Source organism: Mytilus trossulus, chromosome 1 (assembly GCF_036588685.1).
Source record: "Mytilus trossulus isolate FHL-02 chromosome 1, PNRI_Mtr1.1.1.hap1, whole genome shotgun sequence".
Lineage (NCBI taxonomy): Eukaryota > Metazoa > Mollusca > Bivalvia > Mytilida > Mytilidae > Mytilus > Mytilus trossulus.
In genome coordinates, this window is record NC_086373.1 from 21,719,847 (window position 1) to 21,736,388 (window position 16,542).

The 16,542-nt window shown below is 31.1% G+C and overlaps 1 protein-coding gene and 1 long non-coding RNA gene across 17 annotated transcripts in view; one reads left to right on the forward strand and one right to left on the reverse strand.

Moving 5' to 3' along the window:
- LOC134718752 (band 4.1-like protein 2) overlaps positions 1–16,542 on the forward strand; it is a 68,339-nt gene that overhangs the window by 28,345 nt on the left and 23,452 nt on the right. For 8 of the 10 annotated variants that reach the window (XM_063581439.1, XM_063581458.1, XM_063581467.1 and 5 more), the window contains 6 exons: positions 9,248–9,376; positions 10,897–10,998; positions 11,813–11,855; positions 14,122–14,197; positions 14,857–14,901; positions 16,192–16,380. In XM_063581439.1, coding sequence (XP_063437509.1) covers positions 9,248–9,376; positions 10,897–10,998; positions 11,813–11,855; positions 14,122–14,197; positions 14,857–14,901; positions 16,192–16,380 — 584 coding nt within the window. Of the gene's footprint in view, positions 1–4,428; positions 4,587–4,696; positions 4,727–9,247; positions 9,377–10,896; positions 10,999–11,812; positions 11,856–14,121; positions 14,198–14,856; positions 14,902–16,191; positions 16,381–16,542 lie in introns of those variants that run through there. The other 2 variants (XM_063581502.1, XM_063581486.1) reach the window with 2 other exon arrangements.
- Positions 1–16,542, reverse strand: part of LOC134718802 (uncharacterized) — a 42,809-nt gene that overhangs the window by 18,152 nt on the left and 8,115 nt on the right. Inside the window, exons 1-3 of one of the 7 annotated variants that reach the window (XR_010107445.1) lie at positions 13,312–13,398; positions 2,336–2,441; positions 1,527–1,647 (exon numbers count right to left, since the gene is read on the reverse strand). This is a non-coding gene — a long non-coding RNA (uncharacterized LOC134718802). Of the gene's footprint in view, positions 1–1,526; positions 1,648–2,335; positions 3,348–4,376; positions 4,396–4,446; positions 4,471–4,603; positions 4,701–9,933; positions 10,385–13,311; positions 13,399–16,542 lie in introns of those variants that run through there. The other 6 variants (XR_010107449.1, XR_010107447.1, XR_010107450.1 and 3 more) reach the window with 6 other exon arrangements.

The window sequence follows — 16,542 nt, forward strand, 5'->3', positions numbered from 1 at the left end:
TTTGTCAATCAACAAAACCAAATGGCTCAGGATTAATAAAGATTTTTATGGGTTCATTTCAATTCTCCAACAGCTATTCATAAACTAAAGTTTCCCCATCTGTCTTCTGTCTACTCAGTTATTAAAGGTACCATTTTGAGTTTCATATTTCTATAGCCATTTTGTTTATTTCAATTTTAATAAAAAATGAGTGTACCTTAGTAATATTCCTTTTACAATTTAACATTTTGTTCCTTTGAGATCTATGCTTATATATTGTCACTAAAATTCCATGCTAGATCATGCAGATTTTTCTATTTCATCAAAGGCTATAATCAAGTCTAATAATATATCATTGTAATGAGTGCTGCACTTTAAAAAAAATATATATATATAAAAAAAAAAGGGATTGATTACATGTAATATATTCTTTCATTAAAACATGAGTTCCAGAAGTTCAAAACCTGCTTAAAAGTTATTTTCATTGATTTATTGGTTAATTTGGCACAAATTTAATAATTATTCATCAACATGACCTTTGAACAGTAGCCAAAAAACATTACGTGACCTGTAGCTGACAAAGGTCAATTGTGTGAATTCAAATGTCAAATTAAATCATACTTGTCAATGAAAATGAGTTTTCACTTTTTATCATTAAAATGCCTCATTGCTTTACTATAGCGTGGTGTTTATAGATATTATCTGTAAATGAATGCATGTCAAAATGTTGTTTTAAATATTGGCCTCGGTCTTAACACTTACTCAGAACTAAATTATTTTTATCACAGTACATAGGTTTTTAATTTTCCTTGAAAAAAAAATCCACAATATCAAGAAGTGAAAAACAGCCTTAATCATTAAAATTTCATGTTAAAAATCACCTGTAATTAGATCTGATATCTAAAAACAAAACTGACCTCAGATTTATGTGGTCATCTTGACCATAAATTTAAGGTGCAGACATTGCTCTGATTAGAAACAGGTGTGGTTAACCTAAACTTCCCACCCACATCCTGAATAACTCTGACTCAAGTTTGAAGTGAAATTTATTCAGAGAATCATAGGTAAAATATCTTTTGTCATTTCTATGATGTCAATGCATTGTGTAAACAAATGATAAAAGTGACAGGGCAGATCTCAAAGTAGTTACTATTATACAATCAGTAGTCAGCAAGATATTGTTCTATGGTATGAATAACTTCTACACTTTATCATATGGTATCAGAAAATGTCATCAACTACTGGATGTAAAGTGTGAACAGATATAACATCTTCACTTTAAGTAACAATAGATCATAATCAACTCACTACAGAACTAATAGTTACCTCAAGGTCTTATTGTCAAACTGTAGATATTTCTTATTTATATTCTGTTTCTCTTGATCAAGTAATATGTTTTTAAGTTTCAATTTCTCAGAAAACAATCAAACTCTGTGCACAATGGTAATAACTTAATAAGGGGGTCCAAGGAGGACAGACAAGAGACCTGTTTTCTTCTTTCTAATTAGGGGGGTATTCTGATTTCTTTTCTACTGAGTCCCTCTTACTTTTCAGCAAAAAGTCCTTGGGTCTGCCAGTGGTGCATGCTCTATATATTTCATCAGATTCACTATTATCAAATCATCAGACGATGTACTTTAAAGATGTTGCCATGTAAACCATTATTTTCTGTTGAGGAAACAAGATGAAAAAGGGGGTTAAAAAAATACAAAATACTAATTGTCTCTACCTCTGTTGAATTTTTGTAAACATCATTCTTCAGTTTACTCTCATGCTTCTGAGACCCATATATATATCTGTAACAACCACTGTCTTAAGTAAAGATTGCCTATAAAAAAAGTCACTTCTTTTCAGTTGTGGCAAAACAGCTCGTTGGACAAGGAAATATTACCAGTAATACGGTGCCAAAATCAGATCGTATACACTACAGTGTGTCTCAAGTTTCAGGAAACTCAAATTTCTGTGACCTTCTTATTTAACACTAAATTCACTAAATTATAAAATCGTATCTCATTATATTGTAATATTCTAATGGTCATTAAAATGAGAATAAAAGCAAATAAGTTTTAAAACTAAGTGTGAGAGTGGACATGTTATTGTATTACTTGAGTTGCTTTGAATAAATGTGTTACAAAATTTTATGCAAAATACTTCTGAAGATTTTTTTTGAAAATTGTGATGGCATATTTTTAGCATAGATCTGTAATATGTTTAAATAGATGACATATTGTTATTCTAAAGATATACATCAATTCATTTGAATGCCAATATAAAACATATCAAGGTAAAAAGTAAAGAAAATATATTTTCCATACTTAAGAGGTTTATAATTATATTTTACATCATAAGTATATACCCTGAACCTGTTTTTCACTGGTTGACTTCCTCTTTAGATCTCTGATTGACAAGCATCTTGTCATCTTTCTGCCCTGAGGGATGACCATGTAGGAAGTCTAATTTACCTGTAAAGATTAAGTACAATACCTGTGGACAGTTAAATCATCGGTGTATCAATTACATCAGTAAACATTACAATGTGTTGACAATTGATATGATACATTAAATACAAACTATCAATACTCTATATCTGGGACTATTATCTAACCATAATAGTCAATCTTTTAAAACCTAAAAAATTGAGACGACAAGTTCCTTATTTCTTCAGCTGTTTGTAAAATTTATAAATTTGGAGATGGGTTGCTTGGAAAAAAATAATTTAGTACTTTGCTTAAATTGTGTGTTCCTTTGATCATTAGAACTTTATTCAAACTTCAGTGCTTGTTTACCTATGTCCAAAACATGTATGAAATATTTGCCAATGGATGCTTAGCACCCAAAAATCAATCAGATATACAATTTTAATTCTGCAAAAGTCATAAAAATCTTGCAGCTCTTCAATATTTTATTCCAAAATGGTTACACCCAAATGGTTATACTTTCACTTGATAGATATATGTAGTTATTGATCCACTCAGAAAGCATCTTTATAGTATAGACTCTTGGTGCATAGATTTTTTATTTATAGTAGCTAGGGCAACATGACTTGCATCAATTCTGACAGAAAATATATATTTAAAAGAGGGGCGTAAAATAAAAAACAGACACAAGAACAAATTCCTTAATGACTTGCTGAAAAATCTAAGGCTTCTGTACTGACAGAATGATTAAAATAATAGCAAAACATGTAAATCTTCACTATTTCTGCTTCTTATTCTTTTTAATTTAGCCTGACACATGAAAATGAATGGAATGCCTTCACAAAAGTTGTTGTTCAACATTTTTACAAGTCCTTGCCAAATAAAAATAATTTCTGTGCTATTGTGACAATGTAACTCTTTCATTCATTATGGAGATGTGTAAATTGGATTCTTAGGATGTTATGTCATAATTGATCATCAACCTTGTGCACTTGTGATATCTTTAGATTTAAAACTCTTATTTGAAGTACACTTTAAAATTAATCAGAGGTGGAATACATATTCATACTGGGAGACTGACTTGATCTTGGGCAAGAGGGGGCTCGCTCTAGTCATGCATTAGTAATTCCCTAAATAATCAACCAATTTTTACCACAAGAGGGGCCAGGAACTTTGCCCCCCCCCCCCCAAAAAAAAAAAAATTCCTTTAAAAAATATATAAATATATTAAAATATGTACTTTCTTTTTCTTGTAACCGAGATCAACTTGTTGCTTGCAGTAAGTTGTGAAATCCAATATTTTGTTGTCAGAAATTCTATTACCTTATAATAACTCGTCCATCAAAACAAATATTTCTTGACTTATAAGGGTCATGTATACTTTAGAAAACTTAGGTCTAAATCATCAGAAAATTATAACACTTCCTAAACAAATAAAACCAAATTAACTAGTGCCAATCGAGCTACTAATGTTACTTTCTACCAATTCATGTTGATTAAAATGCGAAATGACCTCACACTAATTTTTTTGAAGATAGTATACTAACTTTTGTTTGTTTACATGATATAAGAGACATATAATACATGTTTAAAGTTTCTAATAATATATATAGCTAATTAGAAGAGTTTACTTTTTCCATTCATGAATGAACTGATGAGTTGACCTGGGGGTCATTTAACAAAAATGTGTTAGTTAAGTGTTAATTAACCATTTAAGCTCCAGACCCTCCCCCTTTTCCCACCCTGTTACACATTACTGTGTCTTGTGGAGCATTCAAAATTTAAATGTCAATGCCAAAATAAATGATTGATTATATTGAAGTTTAAAACAAATATAAGAAATCTATTCTGATTAATTATTTGAATATTTGTATAATTTAAATAAAATTATTTCCCTGGAGGCTGTGTTATTCAAGAGTGTCTTTAATTAACTTATCTAGTTAATGCATATGTATTAAAATCAATAAGACGACAATAAACTTGTGACTTTTTATATTATCATGGGTAAGAAGACTAAGAGGGTTTTCATCCACCTGTTTGTTTACTTTACCTTGAGCGCCTAAAAATAGCTACTCGGGGAATTGTGGGAAGGAAGTGCGTGTGTGATATCATTTGTGTACTGGAGGCTTCCATGATTTTTTCGAACACGGAACATTGTGTGTATTTTCACTTTGTGTTACAGCTATATAGGTAATACATTAACATACTTATGTCCTAACTATTGTGTTAGTATCACAGGAAATCAGCATTTAACTCTTCCTTGACATGTCATTACACTTGACCCAGTTTTTGTAAAGAAATTTGAAAAGTGGGAAATGGCGGCAGAAAAGGTCAATTTTTACTCGTCTTTATTGCAGAAAACAAAACTTGACGTGCCAAATGACCTCCCCTTTAAAGAAGAACCGAAAAAGCATTAAATGGGTCCAATTTAGAATGAAATAATTGACAAATTATTTGCCATATATCCCCCCTTTTTTTCTTATTTACGTACCCATGGCCATGCACATGTACAAATGTATAACACTAACAGGCACTTTTTCGATCAATTGAAGAAGGTTGTGAGGGGATACCTTAATACAAAATAATAGTCAAAATTATTGCCAATTAACGTTTACATATTTTGATGCATGGCGATAAATATAACACTTTTTTTTAGATGATTTAGTTTTTCACTCCCAAGTGGGTCTCATTGGGGTCTAAGCGTGACACGGGATTGCCAATTTTTTTGTAAGCGTGACACGTGAAAGTCAAAATATTGTGTCGTGAAAACGGGAAATGAGGTCTTGCGGGACCCGGGAAATGACAAAAAAATGTCTTTAGTCTTTAGTAAGTGTCCCAAATGACACTGTAAACACTTGTGTACGTTTCGTTTCCTCTTTTGTAGTTTCTTCACATATGTAATTTTCACTCATGTACTTAATTGAAATGGTGGCTGCTGCTTAAAAAATTTTGACTTAATTTTGATTTAGAATTATAGTGTTTTTTGCTGTATAGTGTTTTTGAATCTACCAGACTCCGTTAAATAATTTTCCAGATGGCACAATATCTCATTTGGGTTGTCTCTATTAATGTCTTCTTCATCAATTCCTAGTAAGGTGTCTAAATCCATGCATATATTTCCTGTTATAAAGTAAATAGATGTTCTCATCCTCTCTCTAGCCTCCTCATAGTTAGAACAATGTAAAAGGTAGTGTTCTACAGTTTCTGGCTCTCCACAGGAACAGTTTTTGTCTGATGATGGTATGATTTTAGATTTATAATCATTTAGATCACAATAACCTGTTCTCAAACTAGTAATTATTGAAAACGACCATTTGGATGGTAAATCTTTTGGTATTTTTTGACAAACTTTTTGATGATAGTTATAATAATTTCTGCCACGTTGACTTGATTCCCATTGGTTCTGCCATTTTCTTAAAACACTTTCTCTTGCTGAACGTTTTATATCCTGCCTGGTTACTTCTGATGGTTCTTCTATTTTTTCAGCTTCTTTAGCTCCTTTTTTTGGCCAGTGAATCAGCAATGTCATTTCCTTGGATATCAGCATGACCAGGTGTCCATTCAAAATTTAATGGAATTCCATTCATCTTTAATACTTTCATGTTTTTCTTAATTTCTCTTATGACTTTGATGTAATTTTCTGATTTCCAGTTTAAAGTTAAAATTCCAATTGAGGTCTGACTATCTGAAAAAAGTGTAATTGAGTCTGTGTTTTGTCTGTTTTCTGAAATTAAAAAGTGGTCAACAACAAGTTTAATGGCGATCAGTTCTCCGAGTAGTATTGATCCTTTTTTGGATACAGCTTTACTAATTTCAATTTGTGGTTGATTATAATATTTGATGGAAAAATGACAGCACCTGCTCCTACAGGGCCAGAATTATGTACGTTCGTTGTACATAGTGTAAGCAGGATACGGGAATCTGACAAAATACAATTGTAGTAAGCCAGATCAATGAGACTCCCTCCTAAGGTTACAAGACTCCTTTTTATTGGAAGAAGACAAAAAAAAAATAGAAGTTGACAAATTATAACCAATTTGACGCTAAAAATAGCTGAAAATGACTGTTTGACGACTGACAGTGAAAGTCACTACTAGTATGTATACTACCATTATAGGGACTGGGTCGAATATCCATTACTATCCTCATTGAAAGGTTGACTATCATGACTATCATTTGTAACTTTACCTGATGTATGAAGACATTGAAGTTGATGAAAGCAAATATACATGTAGACTACCGATAACTCAATGTGAAACATCCTAAAAACATAAAATGCAGGGAAGTTGCTTACTATTGGTCTAAGCTCCAAGGCTGCCACACATTTTCCTGTGATCTATTTTTTTTCCCTTTTACCTGAACAATTTTTGTCAAATCTTACGCATTTCTGCTTGAAAAGCAGAACTGTAGCTCAGTTGGTACCTTTCACCAGAAAAGATCATCAATGAATTACACATGAACTTATGTCATTTACCAGTGAGAAAGGGGGCAAGTAGCCTAGCTTGTACCTACATGTATCAGATTTCGAGCATTTTCACGATTGTCATTTTGCACGGTAGTCTAGAAATAATTTCTGTTCCTTAGGTTTTAGGTACATAATCTTAACGTCTTGTAATACTGAAATGAGGATAACCAATCAATTAATCTAGATTTTTAATTTCCCAATATTGCATGAAACTTTATCACCCATTAACTCAAAATGTGTTGGAAGTGACAATGCCTACATTTTTGTCACATTGTATTGAAACTCATATGACAGAATGAGATATAACTACAGTACCATTGGAACTGGTGTATTACATGTAGCTGAGTTGGTAGAGTGGTGGCATGGATTCATCCATTAACAAAAAAGTCTGTATGTACACAAAAATGTACATGTATTTTGATTGACCCTAACCAAGTGTACATGTATGTCTGTGTCAGGAAACTAATGTGAAGAAGTCATGTTCATTTCTGCTACTTCATCATTCATGTACAATGTACATGTATTCTTTGCTTTTCTTTGCTGTCCAATGTGATAAAGCCTTGATAATCGGTCAATAGTTTTCAGTTTTGAAAATTGATATATAAAAGGTTCTGTATCAAAAATACAGATGTACATGTACATGTATATCCTGAATCGTGAGTACTCTCTTCCAAATAAATATTGTTCATAATCATAGTTCTGTCAGATTTGCTGTAGAAGAACATGAAATAGATGAAGGATCCAGCATTTGTTGTTAAGTCTGCTTGGTATCTTGACTTGCATCTAAAAATTGAAAATTTTAGATGATTGACTGACAAAGATGATTTCAAAAATTTCCCAATTGTGAGCTCTCCATTTCTATGTACACTGTAGCAACCAACAGCACCTGACATGGAGCTCAGTTGACACCATACTATAGAGCTTACTTTTCCTATCATGATTTGCTTGATAGACATATAGAGGTTTGCTGTTTATAAGAATGCTATTTAAAAAAAGGTTCCAAGTGGTTTTAAGATGAAATCATCCCTTTTCAATTGTTTACTGAATATATCAGCAGTTGATTGACTGTTATGGAGCATTAGTTTTACTTTTTATAGTTTTATATTCTTACATGAAGGGTTTCACATGCAGAGCAAAATCTGTCAATTTTTTCAAAAACACTTTAAAACACCCCCAGTTTTTAGTTTGGTTCTTTTTGCTCAATTTTAAGTTTTTTATGTTGTGTTTTGTGTACTGATGGTTGTCTTTTGGCTGTTTTGTGTTTTGTCATGGCATTGTCAGTTTGTTTTTGACTTTTAAGTTTGCATATATATCCTGTTCGATTTGTACTTGTGTCTTTCCCCATTCTTTCAAATGAACTGAATAATTATTTTTAGAAATGATAGAATATATACTTTTTGTTGGAAAAATTAATTACTGTGTCAGCTAGTATTTTATTTTAATCAAGTTAAATGAGCAGTCACAAGTAAGAATCTGACAAGTTAGACATAATGTTTAATTACTTATTTTATATATAACTTGGTCTTCAATACACTTGACATATATTTGAAAAAGATGTAATGAATATCAAAGGATAAAAGCAATTGATGTGCGTACATGTATGTAACATGTACAGTGTACCTTTGTCATATTTTCTCAAGTTTCTGAAATATATGCACATGAATCATATATATATTTCTTCAACTGTAATAAGAAAGCTAAGTACATAAAGTACTGCATTGATATTAAAGAGACCTTCTAAATATTTTTCAATGTATAAACTCCTTTGGTGTTTGCCCCTGGCCCTTTTATTGTGCTATGCCCTCTGGCATCAGATTCTAGCTAGAACACAAACCATCTAAAGACATATTACTGAAAATGTGGTATCAGCTTTCAAAGAAAATTATAAAATGTCTAGATGGTTCATGAAGAAAATATTGTGTGTCCAATTTTTGCAGCCACAAGCTCTTATGATCATCTGTAGAATAAAATTTCTAAAGCTTCAATAGGGCTGTATTAGAAATTCTAACAGGCTCAATGAAAATATGGAAAACCTAGGGTTGTACAGGCACAGCAGGGTCAGGGAAAATAGTTATTTTCTTTGATTTGTCTACAAATGGATTCCTTAGTGTGGGCAGTATGAGGCTGTAATTTGCTTTTTGTCTTAAAGAATTGCACTGCCACTGGAATATATATCTGTGTTCTCAGGTCAGCATGCAAGACTATTGGCTTTTGCTGATAATAAACAATGATAAATATAACTTATGTACTGCATGTAGTATCATAAAGAATATTGATATGCAAGTCATGATGACTTAGCTTATTTCTTTATTTTAAGTTATTATAATTATTTATTTTATAAAGCACTGAGAGATTAAGTGTACTAAAAGTTGTCTGTATTTTGCAGGTAGAAGAGAAAAAAGAAGTCTGTCCTAAAACCACAAAACCACCAACAAAGGCCAAGCCAAGATCTGGCAAAATGGTGTTTTGTAAAATTCATCTTTTAGATGGACAGTTATATGAAACAGATGTTACAGTGAGTATTTGTAGCTAGCTTTGGTTTAAAATGGAAAACTAACTATTGAAAAACATATAGTGGTTTTTATTAATTTAATATACTGTGAATTCATTTGATACATGTACCAATTTTCAAGGACTGAGGAAATTATATTTTCATGGATATTTCAAACTGTGGTTTAGCCAAAGTCTGCATACAATCCTGTAGCATAATGGTAATTCTTTGAACGTACAGATTTGTTGTTAAATTTACCGTCCATCTAAATCTATGGAAATTAGTATCACACAAGAAATGAATCCCCAGTATGTAGAAACTATTGGAACATACATATAATGATACATGTAGGTATATACATATACTGTATTAGTATATTACTCTACAGGTGGCAGTAATGAATCCCCAGTATGTACAAATTATTGGAACATATAATATGTATACACTGTATATATATTCAGATAATTTTGTTTTAGTATATATCATTACACTACAGGTGAAAGGTACATTTGAAGGACAGGTGTGACAGATTCAGTAGAAAGTTACAACTGCTCATTCTGAATTTATTTTTTTACACTGACCTTAATGCAGGATTTATGACTTATGAACGTGAGGTGGCATACCATAAATTTTGATGATTTTGCTGTACTGTACATATCTAGTCATGTTTGGGTTTATTCAGGGCCTGAGATGAAAATGCCAAAAAATATACGCTCAAAATAAAAACATTCATCAAAATTAGAAATGCAAATTTTAAGTAAATGAACAAGAACATTAATTATGAGCATTGGTAATCTATAAACATTGATTTTACAATCAAATTCAGAATGTTTTCTCAGCAAAAAAAATGTTTTGACTTGTCCAATTTAGTGTTCAATTAATTATGTCAGTTTTTTGAGGCGTGGGCATGTCCTGTTCAAATTTTTGTACTGCTGAAGTTGAACATTTGGCAGTGAAAAAGTACTAAAACTCAGTTTTTTTAACAGTCGATAATATATGTCAGACTCAGACTTCTTTTGAACTGAATTTTAATGTGCGAATTGTTATGTGTTTACTTCTCTGCATTGGCTAGAGGTATAGGGGGAGGGTTGAGATATCATAAACATGTTTAACCCTGCCGCATTTTTTTTGCGCCTGTCCCAAGTCATGAGCCTATGGCCTTTGTTAGTCTTGTATTATTTTTAATTTTTAGTTTCTTGTGTACAATTTGGAGTTTAGTATGGCATTATCACTGAACTAGTATATATATTTGTTTAGGGGCCAGCTGAAGGATGCCTCAGGGTGCGGGAATTTCTTGCTGCATTGAAGACTTGTTGGTGATGTTCTGCTGTTGTCTGCTCTATGGTCGGAATGTTGTCTCTTTGACACATTCCCCATTTCCCTTCTCAATTTTATTTATGATTTCTTTAAAAACAACTAACATGTCATTTTGTGTAATTGTTTAAAAGGAAATGACTAAAGTATCAACAAAGATTAATAAGAAGTACAGTATAAACTATTTTCATAATTTCTATATATATGTGAATGATATTTTTTCCTTTCAGAAAAATGCAACTGGCAAAGAATTGTTTGATAAAGTTTGTGCTTATTTAACATTACAAGAGAAAGATTATTTTGGTTTACAGTATCAGAATAACAACGTTAAAGTAAGTATACAATAGAAAGATTTTGCACTCAGATAAATGATCCAGTCTGATGATATTGGAAGGAGATAACAATTTTGAATGTTTTTTGTTACCCCTTCTTTGGCATCCACATATCTGTTGTTTCATTTTTTCATACAGTACAAGGCCAATGATTGAAACTGGCTTTGACCTATCCATCAGTTGGTCTGTCTGTCTTTCCTGACATCTTAGGGGTCTGTATGATATAAATTAGAGTTAGATCTCAAATCCCTAAGACCAAGGTTATAAAATAAAAGAAAAGGATTTTTCTTTATAAAGAAACTTGTAGAATGTCACATGGATGAATATTCACATGTTAATGAGAGGAAGATTCTTAATCATGTTCATTCTGAGATCACTAAATATATCTTCAATCAAGATTAATGCAACAGAAAAGCAGAAAAGGGGTTTCCGATATTAACTTAAGAACCTAATGTAGAATTTCAACCAAATGAACATATTATGAAAGATCCCTAATTATTATGCTGTCAATATCATAGTTCATTTTAACTTGACTGTACTTTACTGTACTGGTATGTACGACCCCTTTGAGAAAGTTTTGTCTTGTGGCACAGGCACAGTTCCTGTTCTTAGTTAATTCAAGTTCATGTCATAGAGGCTTACTATTTAACAGTTTATATTTTTTCAAATAAAAACCAAAGTTAGTTCAAATATTGAAGTCACCATAAGTTATATTCATGCATAAGTGACTTGCTCTTTGTATATTGGAATGTCTTAAATGTATATTTATATACGGTAATAATATTTTTAATTGATAAAAAACATTTATTTTCAGTTCTGGTTGAATAATGAAAAGAAAATATTGAAACAAGTCAAGGGTAAGTTCAAAAAGATATGTTTTTTTAACTTCAACCTAAAATTTAGCTTGAGGAAATGTGTCTGTGTGTGGTAGGTTATTACATCCTCAGTTTTCCTTTAATTATTGCAATTGTTACATGTAGATTTAAACATTAGTTTATACTGGTCCTGTAGTTGATTGTGTTATTTCTAATTCACAAGGACAGAGGTAAAAATTCATATTCCTTATAAATTTGATGAGCATGTCTTATGTAATAGAAATGAACAAACAAAGGTGTGGTGAGCCATCAATGAGACAATACAAAAACACACAAAAAAAGGTAGTTTCATATTTCAACAATACTTAGAAGAAAGGTTTGTATGAAAGTTCAAAACTTCTGGGGATATTGTTTAGCTTAATAAACATTGCTTTATATAAATCAAAAGTTATTTTTCTTGAAAAAAAAATAAAAGATTGAGTTTCATGCTCAGATTTGCTCTCCTGCAGTGAGTGTTATTTAAAATTTCACATTTAACTGGGTCATGCTGATGTTGACCTGTTAAGTATCACATGACTTGTAGAATGTGGTTTTGTTTACTTAATATCCAGTTTATATGTGGATTGAACATTCTGATTTGAAATGAAATGCCATCACAGTTCGAGTCCAGATTTAACTGAAATAGTCAATTAAAATACAATCTTCTTAGGAGATACAGTATTATGATATTGAATGGTCTCCCATAGATTTTTATAAAGACTAAGATCATAGTATGATTTATATTGTTATTAGTGTATTAAAATCTGCCCTAGGTATCTGTTGTCAACAGTACATTATTTATGATTGCCTAACCTATTGTTTATAGTACAGAATACAATCATAAATGGTCATCCTTCAGTGATCACAGGTATTCATTCAAGCCAAGATTGTATTGACCTACACAGAATGTCAATATTTACATTGTTTTATTGTATTTCCAATATCTAGGTCATTTAATGGTATGATTGTCTCAGTTCCTGTTTTATTTGAAGTATTAATTGAGTAAACAGTTTGTTTTATTAGTATTGATGAAATAAAACACCTTGTTGAATATAAATGACCATAACACAAAAAAATCTATCAATTAAAATTAGGTGTTGAGCATGTTGAGTTTGATGGAAGTATGACAATTTATTTCACCTATAAACATGTACATGCTGTGTCAGTTGAATTTGATTGACTGCTGCAATGTCATTGGAATTCCAGAAAAAGTTTAACAAGCCCAAATGAAATCTACGATAATTGGTATTGATTTTAAGAAATAATATTGACTGTTCATCAGAAGGTCACACAATGGTATTCCCTATTAGCATTTGCCAATTATATTCTACATATACATACTAAGGCAGACATGGTCATGCTATATTGTTATCATGTTCAACACATGGAAACATTTCCCTTTGGTTGTATTGGTATCATCTTACTGTAATATACTACATAAAGTTTACATCAGACCTACTTTGTCTTGTATACAGTACATAAAATAGACATCATTCCTTCTTTGTCTCAGGTGTTCTCCATAAAAATACATGTGTAAAATAAGGTTAACGATATGTTAATTGTAGTATCAAAACAAATAATATAGTATGGTAGATAAACTGGTAATGAAACAAGGGATAGAGTATCACTATGTAAAATAGTTTGTACGAATATGACATATGACAGAAAATATATAAAAGAATGGCGAAAGATACTAGATGGACATTCAAACTTATAGATTGAAAACAAACTGAAAAGGCCATGGCTAAAAAAGAAAAATACAAACAGACAAATAATAGTACACAAGACACAAATATCAGGAGGAGAAATTATTCAGAAATTTGATACATTTGTAATAAAAAAGAGAAAACTTCTCAGTGAAATTAATCATTCCTCAATAAATTTACTAAGGTTTTTCAAGTAAAATATAGAAAATAAAAAAAAACAGTGAGCAAGTTACTACGTAGTTTGACTAGCTTAGTTTTAAATTTGTTTGCTACTTAAAAGGTATCGTCTGGATGGGTCTTCTTTATGTTTGTTTCAACTTAAAAATTACTTGAACTAAGTGATTTATACTTAGTTTTGAAGACTGATTTTTTCTATGACTTCCTGTATAACTTAAATATTACTTCCTTGTTCTTAAAACAGATTATACGACCCTCCTCCTAGTCCTTACTTGTCTTTTTCTCCTCAGCATTTTTTCATATTTAAAGTGGACTCTTCATAATATATTATTAATAGCTTCAAAGAAAATTGTTGTAAAGTACTAATATTATAGCACTTTTTTCAGGCGGTACCAGTGTCTTTGACTTTTCAGTAAAGTTTTATCCCCCAGAACCCCTGGCAATGTTAGAGGACCTTTCTAGGTGAGATAATCTACATCAGCATTAAAAAGAAACTTTACCATCTGCCAGAGAAGCATACATGAAAAGTGAATTAACATGCAGTTGCTTTATTTCAGTTTTAAGAGCAGCTTACTATAGAAATATTATGTAATATAAGTTTATGATTCATCTCACAAGTGCATCTCATTTCAATCCAATTATATAGCCGCTAATAGAATCATTATATTGTTAAAATGAATCTGATCACATATACACACAAAAAGCCTAGGTAAAGAAAACTAGTGTAATTATAATGATACAAAATTGAAAAATTTAAATGTTATTGGGTTGTGCATAATTTCACACTACAGCTGAATATTAGATTTACACATGACTACATATGTTTTACTTCAAACACCTACACAAAACTCAAAAGTACATTTGATATATTATGTATGAGAGAATATCACTAGAGGCATATTCACACATTAAGGGATTGCATAAGTCATACATATTTTTTTAATGCAAACATGTTATAAAATTTGTTAAATGTTTAAGGTGCAATTTGGATTTAACAATTTTATAAAGTTTATTTACTAGTCTTACATCATAAGTAAGGAAAAATCAGAAATATTTTTTATGTTTTATTACATTTACTATCATTTTTGACATTCCATAATATTTTTTTTATAACATTTCAGATTTCAACTTTGTTTACAAGTCAGATTTGACATCTTTAATGGAAAGTAAGTAGTTTTAACCATCTCCCAATATAGTATGCTTTATAGCCAATATATAGATGGGTACACAAATTTGCATCAAACATAAAAAGAATTCAATGAACATTGAAAAGAAATAAATAGAATATTGAGAAAAACAATATCAAGTGTTACAATAGGCGAGTCAGGTAGTTTTAAGAATGTTTTGTTTCTAGTTCAACATCATACGTTTTGAAAGACCACATTTAAACATCTTTTTGTATAAAACCAATTTTAGGGCTAATTTTATATTTTTGAGATTGAAAAGACACCAAATTAGTTATTAACTGCTTATCAACATTTTAGCATACTATATAACAATAAGTAGATTTGGAATAACTGCCAATGAGACGACTGTCCACCAAAATACAAATCATGTGGATGTATGCAGCAATAGGTCACCATGTAGCCTTCATAAATAAACTGATACAATTCAAAAAGAAAACCAACACACAGAAATTTGCCAGGCAAAACATTTCTGAGCCAAAAAAAAATGGTAAAAATTGTAGTGATGATTCCATTCCACAAACTAGCAGTCTTCACTCAAACCTCTGACAGGCCTGGCTTGTAAAATTCTTTACGGTCTTGTGAAATTCTTAACTAGAAGCTGGCAGGATCCAACTAAAAAAATTGTAAAATGAGCTTGAACTTGTGGATTTAAAAGTTTATCGTTAAGACTGTATTTTCTAGGCATTAATTTGCTTTGGGATAATTAGAATTAGGAGATAACTGTATTGTATTTTAAGCTTGGCCTTCGTAAAACGTAGATTTTACTGTCGCAAATATTTTGTTTAAAACGGATATTTGCGACAGTAAAATTAAGTTTTACGAAGGCCAAGCTTAAAATACAATACAGTTATCTCCATTCTAATGCCACATATTAAAACAAATGTCATTTGATAAATATTTTGGCTTAAAAATGACATAAATGAAAAAGTCTGTGAAACTGTTGCATTGTCTTAAGCATCTAAACAATGTGACGTCATGTGTTTACTCTGGATGTCCAACATGAATACTAAACATATTTTTACTTTTCGTACGCTTCACAATGGTTTCAATATAGACTAAAAGAAGATTTTGAGGCTCAAAATGTGAATATCTTGTTTATTTTTTGAGAAATTACATATCCCAGAATTCAAAATGGTGGCTTTCTTAGTTACGGACTGGTAAAACGTGGAATCTAACCCCTCAAAATATTTATCAATGTCCAATGAAAATTATCGTTACAAACTAATTGCATTAGAATTCATTATTTGTTTGGTGTTGATACTTTTTTAGATTACCCTGTTCCTTTACCACCTTGGCTGTTGTTGGCTCTTACATGGTCCAGGCAGAAGTTGGTGACTATGACAACATTGATGAGTACGAGTTTGGCCCAGGAGATAGTTATTTAGATAAAATAGAATATGCACCAAACAAATCACCAGAAATGAGATCCAAAGTATACGAATTACACAAAACACACAAGTAAGTAGGTCACAAAACACATAAGTAAGTAGGTCAATAATGTGAAGTACACAAAACACACAAGTTAGTAAGTCAATAATGTGAATTACACAAAACACACAAGTAAGTAGGTCAATACTGTGAATTACTCAAAACACACAAGTAAGTAGGTCAATAGTGTGA